This window comes from Panthera onca, chromosome X, assembly GCF_046562875.1.
Source record: "Panthera onca isolate mPanOnc1 chromosome X, mPanOnc1 haplotype 2, whole genome shotgun sequence".
Classification (NCBI taxonomy): Eukaryota; Metazoa; Chordata; class Mammalia; order Carnivora; family Felidae; genus Panthera; species Panthera onca.
In genome coordinates, this window is record NC_138357.1 from 71,164,406 (window position 1) to 71,172,894 (window position 8,489).

Consider the following 8,489-nt stretch of genomic DNA (forward strand, 5'->3'; position numbering starts at 1 on the left):
GGCAGGAGCAGGGGGATATCCCTAGGATTGGATTTTGAGGGTGCTGGATCAAGAGGACAGGAATAGAAGACTGGATAATCAGGTTTTGCTGAGTAGGGGCACTTTCTCATACCACAGGGTTTAACCCACTGGCAGGGACTCCAGGAGATGGAGTAGATAGATTCACCGCCAGAGTGGCCCTCAAAAGCTCCAAGAAGGTGGTGGCCCGCATTGAGAAGTGGAAGTGCCTGCCTTGGACTAGCAGAGGGTAGAGGAAGGAACAACAAGGCTGAATGATGCAGGCGAGCTGGAACGGATAGAAAAGGTGAGGCCAGTCACATGGCCTGACCATTAAGTTCCATGAGAGGGCCCAGTGGACCCACCATTCACCAAAGTTCAGCGGTTGCTGCCCTCTGCAGGCCGATGCAGGTGATGGCAGCAAAGTGGTCCTGGCCCGAGCTCATTACCATCCATGAGAGTGATGGAATTTTGATGTAATAGAGAGCAGAGAGTGACTCTCAATCAAGAGACCTCAGGAGACTACCTTTCCTGTAACAACCGGCAAGGTCAGGGGGGCAGTCAAGAGTGCTTTGACTGGCAGGGAGCTGAGAGGATGGTTCAGACAGCCTGGCTCCCTCGGGGCAGCTACAGCCAGACAAAGGCAAAGGTGCAAGAGAAAGGGGGTGGTCGTCCCAGTAAAAAGTTACAATTTCTTGCTCAGTTCCTGGTCCTGAGCCAATTTGGAGACCAGCCCCACTGACTCAAGAGTTGGAGGAGTCCTGAGGCAGAAGGGTCAAGAAACAAGGTGATGAGTATATACATACTATGATGATGCCACCGGCCTTCCCTACAGAGAATGACTGCCATTTCTCAAGTGACAGTGCACTGGGGAAAGAGAAATACCCAGACATTTCTAGGACTATTGGACCCAGGGTCCGAGGTGACATTGATACTGGAGCCCCAAAGTGTCACCATGAGGCCTGGCTAGAGTGGGACTTAGGAGTCCCTCGTAATAAAAGGAGTTGGGATAGAGATCCAGTCATGGAAAGCCGACTGGATCCCTGGGCCAACACAGTGGTCACTTCTCTAGTCCACAAGTTGACAATTGATACATTCGGCAGTTGGAGCAAAAACCCCCACGTTGGGGCATTGGTCTGTCTGTGGGGCAAGAAACTATCATGGTCAGGAAGGCCAGGTGGATCCTCTGACACTGGTCCCCAGCCCAGGCCAGAACAGTAAGTCAAAACCAATATGGGATCCTAGTGAGGTTGAAGGAAGGGAGTTAGCAGAAATTATGGACACCACTGGAGACCTTTAGGATGCAACAGAAGAGGAGGTAGGAGAACCCCAGTGATGAAGAGAGTGGTGAAGGTGTGGAAAGGTGCTAGGATTCTGTCTATGGGGGAGAGGGAGAAGGATGAAGGGAAAAGAAATGGCAAGAGGGCCAACGGAGTCTTCGACTGAATCCATTGGTAACGTTTCTGAAGAGGGTGGTAGGTAGAGGAGATTCTGCTGTCTCCTTCGTGATCCATTTTGCACAGCATCCAGATTGCACAGCATGACTTTAAGAGCCACTGGGAGAAGTGGGAGAGGGTGTTTTCCACACACACACGTAGGGATATTGGGGGCATGCTTGAGGAGGCTGACTGCAGATTTAGAGTACGCCCAATCCCCCCTGCTCTGTAACCTTTCCCAACACGGTAGGCTTCTCAGGTGCAGACCCAGCAAAACCCAACCTTTGCGATCACGCAGGCAAGAGGTGTTGAGGCACCTCGGGCCCCTCCTGAGGACCAGCCAGAGTAGGATGTAGGCAGGAGAGGCGAGAGCCAGACAGAGCATTAAGAGTGGGAAAGAGAGGAAGGAAAGTATGGAAGGAATCCAGGGCTCCTGGAGTAGGGGTTGGGTGGCAAGCAAGGGAAATTCTAACAGTGGAGCACCTCACAGAAACCAAGGGAGGGACTACTCCCCAGATATTGGGACTGCTCAGCTCAGAGAAGCTGGGAACCGGTAGCTGTAGAGCAATTGGAGAGATAACTGGCGCCCCACCCCAACCACCACCACCACTGTTAGGCGTTAGTTGTGCATGCTCCAGAACTTTCACCATACTTGTACTGACACCTATGTGCACTCTCAACATAGGACTGGTTCCGTTTTAAATTTTCATTTAATTTGACTACTTACAAATGTGTGTCCAGCTCCAGTGATCTCCAAATTACTGTGTTCAGTCACGAGGATGCTTTGAAATGTGTGAACACGGCCTCACGCATTCCTTTTGACTAGCGTAGTTCAGTCTACCAGATGCGCTGAACATCAGTTGCTTGCATTCACTTCCCCCTTACTGATGGGAATTCAGAGTGTTCCCAGTTTTCCCCATCACCAACATTCCTGTGCATGTATCCTTCCTTGTCCACTACACGAACGAGAGCGTCTCCAGAAGATGTAGGTGGCAGTGGACTTGCTGGGTCACAGGGGGAATGGGCTTCTCTTCTCTTTTAAGATTCTCCACTCAGAGCTCAGAGCAAGGACTCTGGAGCCAAACTACAAGTTTTGATCCTGCCGCAGATCCCGACAAACCAAATGACCTTGCGCCAGTGGCCGAGCCTCTCAGTGCCCGTTTGCTCACCCATAATAAGGTGGTATTAGTGGGTACCTCAACCCTAGGATTGTCTCGACAATGTGTCACTAGTTAACTACAGTGCTTACAACAGAGCCAGGCATGTGGTACCTGTTGTATAAGTTGGTTGGCACTGATTCTGCCAATTTACCCTCCCAAAGGGCTCTTCTGCGCCGCTGCCCCCTCCTCCACCCGACCCCCCACCCAGCAGTGGGCAAAAGCAAGGGCTCTGCTCAGAACCTCTCCCACCCTCGGAATGGTTCAGCTCTTTGACTCTTTCAAGTCTGGTCTGTGAACACTGATTCGCAGTTTTAGTTCGCATGTCCAGGATTTGTGATGGTGAGCATCTTTTGGCGTGTGCACTGGCCATTGAGATTTCTTCTTTGAATTGCCTCAGAGTGGAGAAGGGTCGGGGTCGGGGGGCCAAGTCCAGCCTTTGCGCCAAACCCGCCTGCCGAGAAAGTTCCCTGAGCACACAGCCAGGGACCAATGTCATCGCCCACCAAGGTCAAGCAGATGCAACAGAGACGCTGCGGCCCGTAAATAGGCCCACATTTGCTCTCCGGCCCTTCGCGGGGGAGTATGCCACAGGTCCCATGATCACTGACTGTGGGCTTCCCGTGCCCATTGTCCTATCAGGTTCTGAGCGCAGCCGTGGGACAGACGCCGGCAAATCCTTTCTCGGCAGGTGCTTTACCTCTGTCCCGACGGGTCATCCCCAACCCCGGAGACAGGTGCCATCACAACCCACTCTGTGCACGGGCGGACAGAGGCTAGAAGCCGTGACTCCCAACTGGAAAGTAGGAGGCGGGCCCAGAAGAGCCCGGACGACAGGGCCTACCAACCGGCCGCCACGCCCGAGAGACCCAACACCCCGACCTGCTTCGTTGGGGGGGGGGGGGGGGGAAACGGAGACCAAAGGCGCTCCACCCCATTGGCCAGGGCCTTGAGGGGCGGGCAAACGAGGGGCGCGCGCTGGTTGGCGGGGGACAGACCAATGAGGAGGCCGCGGCGCGGGCGTCGAATGCGTGTGCAAGCCGCGCGGCGTTGGAGGTCTCGTATGGCCTGGTGCGGTGTCTGTGGTGATTGCCTGCGTCGCCCGAAGGACTCGTCGCTCGCCTCGTGCCTCTGCCATCTTGCCTGTGGCGCCGGGGCCAGGGCGACCGTCTTCCCCGAACCTGGGCTGCCGGGCCTCGCGGCATGAGCGCCTCTGATGAGGTGTCCATCTGTGGAGCAGGTTTCGGGGAGGAGGGCGGGGGGCAGGCCGGCGTCTGCCCTGCCAGCCCCGGAGCCCCGCGGGGCCCACTGGGACTAGGTGTGGATCTGGGGCCGCCACCCAGCGGTGAGGGCGAGGGCGGGGTCCCAGACCCCGAGGGCTTCGAGTCCGAGCGGGAAGTGACGGAAACGGGAGAGCCGGTGTTCTGGGACCTAGTAGGCCGCCCCGGCTCCCCGACCGACCACACGGGGGACGCCCTGGATTGCGCGTCCCACCTTGCGGACGAGGCCGTGGCGGCCATCGTGCAGCAGCTGACCAACCAGGATGGCCTGGGCGTGCGGAGAAACCCGTACCCGGAGGGCTGCGTCGTGGAGGCGGGCCTGGAGGCAGGGCCCCGAGGGAGAGGCGCGCTTGCCCTTAGCCGCAGAGAGTCGCAGCCGCCTGCCGCCGCTCTTCTCCGCCTCGGTGGGCCCGAGGGAGGCCCGGCCTGGGCGAACCCGAAAAGAGGCACGAAGAGCAGGTCGAATGTCGCCGCGGTGGATCGCCAGCGGCCCTCCGCAGAAAGCCCGGGCGAGCTGCTTTCCGACAGCGAGTCAGCAGATGAGTTTAGTGAGATACAGCTGATGAGGGTGAGCATTTACGCCAAAGGAGGAGGCCAACTCAAGCCCAACAGCCCCGAGGATCCCTGGGACACACCCAGACACTCGAAATTCGATGTCAGGGAGAATTTCCTCCACATGCTTGGCTCTTTCCCGTCCTCCGCTCCCCGAGGACTCACTTCGGTTGTGGAGAGTCAGGCCATTGGAGAGCTGGATATCTCCTCCTCTAGGAAAATGCAGAGCGTGGTCAGGGGGAAGGGGGGGAACAGGCCCAGCTACCCAAGATCTGCTGCTGCGGGCGGCCTGCCCCGGGACACCCCTAAGAAAAAGGTGGCCCAGGAGAAGAAATCCCCAGGGGGGACCTCAAATGTTGCCCTGGGGAGAATGTTCCCTTCCTGGGGGCAGAGAGTCTCCGCGGCACCCCTGGAAACAGCCGCCTTCCCCCCAGTAACTGGTGTTCCGCTGTTTGGGAGGTCCAAGAGGTATTCCTTGGTCCCTCCGGGAACCAAACAGTCCAAGCACACCCCTGCTGGGAAGAAATCTGTGGCCAGGAGGACTCGGAAGGCGGAGCCAGTGGTGGCCGGAGAAGACAATGACTCAAACAGAGACGCTGTCCCAAAGGTGAGTAGGCTGTGCTCCTCCTCTGGCCCTCGCCCTTCCCCTCCTTGACCAGCACTTCTTGACCCACGCTCCCTCTGGCCATCCCTCAGGGGCTGCCATTGCCCCCCCCCCACCCCCACCCCCACCCCCGTCACCGGGATGCTGGACCCGGTCATTTGCACAAGGGCAGACATGAAGGTAGCGCTCCATGTGTGCTGGGCACCATTCTGGACCTGGGCACGTTTCCTGCCTCCCCCCAGCCCAGAGAGGGTCTGGGATGGAAGGGAGGGCTGGTAGTTGATTTGGATCGGGGAGCCCCTGCCCCTTGAAAGTTTGGACTGCAAAGCTTCAGTCTTGAGACTCCTGGGCTTCCCGATTCCTACTTTGTAGCTGGTCCCCAAGCCTTCCATGCAGGGAGCCTGGGTCCTGTCGGTGGCCCCCTCTTCTCCCTAGCTCAGCGCTGCCTCCTGGCCTGGGGCTGACTGAGGGAGAAAGCACTAGCCAGATCAGCTTCTGAATTCCCTTCCCTACGCCCTGCCTCACCCCAGCCCCTAAACACGCGTGAGCATGCGCGCGCGCGCACACACACACACAGACACACACACCCGTGTACACCTACTACACCCCCACAAAACACAAAACATCCCAAGTCCAAATGAGTGAGAAATTTTTCTTTTAGCAGCTTTCAGCACACAGGCCAGAGCCGTCTTGTCCATTCATGCATCGTGAGGCAAGCAGTCGTGGTGACCTCAACCCCAGAGCCCCCCCAGTTTCGGGGAAGCTCACAGCCCTTGGCTCCGAGCCAGGGAGATGTCATGCCCAGAGAGCCCGCACCCTCAGGTGAGTGTTGCAGGTTGCACAGGAGTGCAGGGGAGACGGGATCAGGAGGGCGGCCTCTGCCTCTGCCTGTGGCTCTGTGGAGGGTGGAGGCTCAGCTTTGTTCCCTGCCTCCCCTCTGACCCAGGCAGCTTCACCCATGGGAAACAGGGTGTCGACAGGACCGGCCTTAAGCCACATCATCCTCTGCGTGGGGTTTGTGTGGCAGGGGTGGTTCGTGGACACCCCCAAACCCCAACCCTGGACATAGACTTTCAGCAGAACAGAGCCTTGTTCCATGAAGTCGTGTTTGGCCGTGCTGCTCTTCCCAGTGGCTGGCTGTGGCTGCAGCTCTGGGAGAGTCCAGCTCAGAGCCACCAGCCTTGGGGACTACCATCAAGGATGGGCTGGCCCTGGGAGACAGGAGAGACACGCCCAGGGAGAAGAGTGGAGCTGCTGGCAGAGCAGGGGCAGCTTGTTGCCAGCAGAGGGTGGTGTTGCCTCACGTTAGACCCCACGAAGCCCTTTCCACCTCACTGGGAACCTTGGAAGCTGGATTTTGTGTTCTTTCCCTCTCAGATGACCAGGAAGCGCTTGTCCACCCCCCAAGACTGGAAAGGCAGCAGCAACCACCTGGAGCACAGGGCTGTCCTCGGGTAATGCTTGCTCTGGCTCCTAGAAACGCAGGCCCCAACTACCTGTTGGGATCCATGTCCAGGTTAAACTGACATATGTACCCCCCTCCCATTCTGCTCCCCACAGAGGGAAGGCGCCTCCTTTCCACTGAGGGTCCTGAGCCAGTCTAGCCACTGGGCCTTGGTGTGTGGTGCCCGCAGGAGAGGGGGAGGATGAGGAGAGAGGAGGCCAGGGTATACTAATATGCTTTTCTCTCTCTCCCGTGTTTGTGGGCCTAGTGTCTCCTGCTGCAGAGAGAAGTTGACAACCTGAAAGAGCAACTTGGTATGAGGAACCTCTGGCTGGGGCTGGGTCAGGGCAGAGGCAGAGGGGGGTGTGGGGGGTGTGTCTCAGTGCAGGACCCGCGATGGGCTGCAGGTGCAGGCAGCCCCACAGGGACCAAGATTCCCACTGGAAGGGGAACCTAGCAGGCTTGACCCTGGAGCCTGCTTTGCGTGTACAGCTAGGTGTGTGCACCAATGGGAAAGTCTTGCCTCCCTGGGTGCACAGTTTGCCGACCACCATGAGTCCCAGAGAATCTCTCTCTCTTTGGACGTTTAGAGATGCCTCATTGATTTTCCCTTTAACTGCTCTTTGGTGTGGCTTGGACAGTGTGTATTTGTCCGACAAGCTCTGAATGGTTCCGAGTTGACCCAGAACTTGAGAACTACTGGCACGTTTTGTTCCCCTAGACGACACGTCCATATTTAATTCAGCTGGTGGGTGAGTGGGTCAGTCGCAGGGCTCTTTGGATAGGGGCTGGGAGGGGGGGCGTGGGTTTCAGGTTGTAGGACTAGGCGGTTCCCCAAGGGGACAGGAGCACAGGGTTCTCTGTCCCCAGGTCCATAGCACCTGCTAATGCCTGTCTCTGTTTCAGCGGCCCTGCAGTCCCTGACTGACCAGTTCCAGACCCTTTGAAGTGAGTGTTACACACACCATACCCCTTCCCACAGTCGTGGTTACTGAGGAGGGCCGTGGGCTGGCCCTGGCCTGATGCTCTTCTTCCCTGACTCTGCTCTGTTGGACAGGCTGAGTCAGCATCTCTGTACAAGAGGGGCGGCTGGTACCTTTGGAGCCAGGAAGCTGTGCCCAAGCTGCTTCCCTCCCGTTCGACATTCGACCTCGGCCTGGGCTTCCTCTCCCTGTTTTTTGCCGCCTCCCCACCCGAGTTCACAGCACCTTCAAATTAAAGTACCTCTCATGTTCTCAAGTCTATCCTCTCTGGGGGATGGGGAGGTGGCTGGGGATGGGAAGGAGGGTCAGGGCAGGGAGCTGCTCCATTTTGCAGCCTTTTCCAGAACAGGTGTCGTGTGGTGGGCCTTGTCCTTGAGAGAAGTCTGGGCCACTTCCGCTGGGAGCCCTGCAGTCACGCCGGCAGAGTATCCCCGTCTGGGTGGGGTAAGCACCTGCCCCCCTTTCCCCTGTAGGCTCCCTTCAGGCTCTCTCCTAATCTCCTCCTCTTTTTGGGTCTCTAGGTTCCCATTCATCTCCGTCCTTCCCCCTCCCCCTCCTGCAGGGACTCATGACCCCTTCCAGAAGTCCAGTCCCTGTTCCCTTCCCTCCTTGGGACCACTGTCTGCTCTGACTTCTGAGGTTCCCAGATCACTCCCGTGGCTTTCTGTCATCAGTGGCCTCGTCTGCACCTGTGCTTCCACAGATGTTATAGGGCACAATTGAGCTGCTCCTCCCCCCTCCTGGGCCCAGCCCCCTCTGGGCCCAGCCCCCCTCCTGGGCCCAGCCCCCTCTAGGCGTCCTTACCTCCCTCTGGTGCTGCCACCTCACAGGCACAAGGGCAACTGGCCCAGGAACTGGCGCCGCCTCCTCCTCTCCCATTTAGTGCTCGGCCTTGGCCTTCAGTTTCCAATCCTGTCAGTGCTCCCTCCCTGGGTTCAGAAGCGGGGTAGAGGCAGAAGTCACAGCCCAGTGGGGTGCAGAGCAGAGAGCAGGTACAGGGCCCAGGGGAGAAAAGCACAGCTTGGTGTCTGGGCTG

The 8,489-nt window shown here is 58.1% G+C and overlaps 1 protein-coding gene across 1 annotated transcript; it reads left to right on the forward strand.

Moving 5' to 3' along the window:
- Nucleotides 1-3,793: 3,793 nt before the first annotated feature.
- On the forward strand, nucleotides 3,794-7,709 carry LOC145713775 (uncharacterized protein CXorf49 homolog). The gene is made up of 5 exons (XM_081792614.1): nucleotides 3,794-5,064; nucleotides 5,688-5,848; nucleotides 6,404-6,480; nucleotides 6,739-6,784; nucleotides 7,377-7,709. Exons 1-5 carry the CDS (start codon nucleotides 3,794-3,796, stop codon nucleotides 7,415-7,417), a joined length of 1,596 nt encoding a protein of 531 aa, XP_081648740.1. The 3' UTR covers nucleotides 7,418-7,709.
- The last annotated feature ends 780 nt before the right edge of the window (nucleotides 7,710-8,489 follow it).

Excerpts from the sequence above, each read along its gene's own strand:
- LOC145713775 (XM_081792614.1), top strand. The coding sequence starts at position 3,794 with ATGAGCGCCTCTGATGAGGTGTCCATCTGTGGAGCAGGTTTCGGGGAG. Across the intron at positions 5,849-6,403 it reads CAGAGAGCCCGCACCCTCAG|ATGACCAGGAAGCGCTTGTC; the intron begins GTGAGTGTTGCA and ends TTTCCCTCTCAG. Across the intron at positions 6,481-6,738 it reads GAGCACAGGGCTGTCCTCGG|TGTCTCCTGCTGCAGAGAGA; the intron begins GTAATGCTTGCT and ends TTGTGGGCCTAG.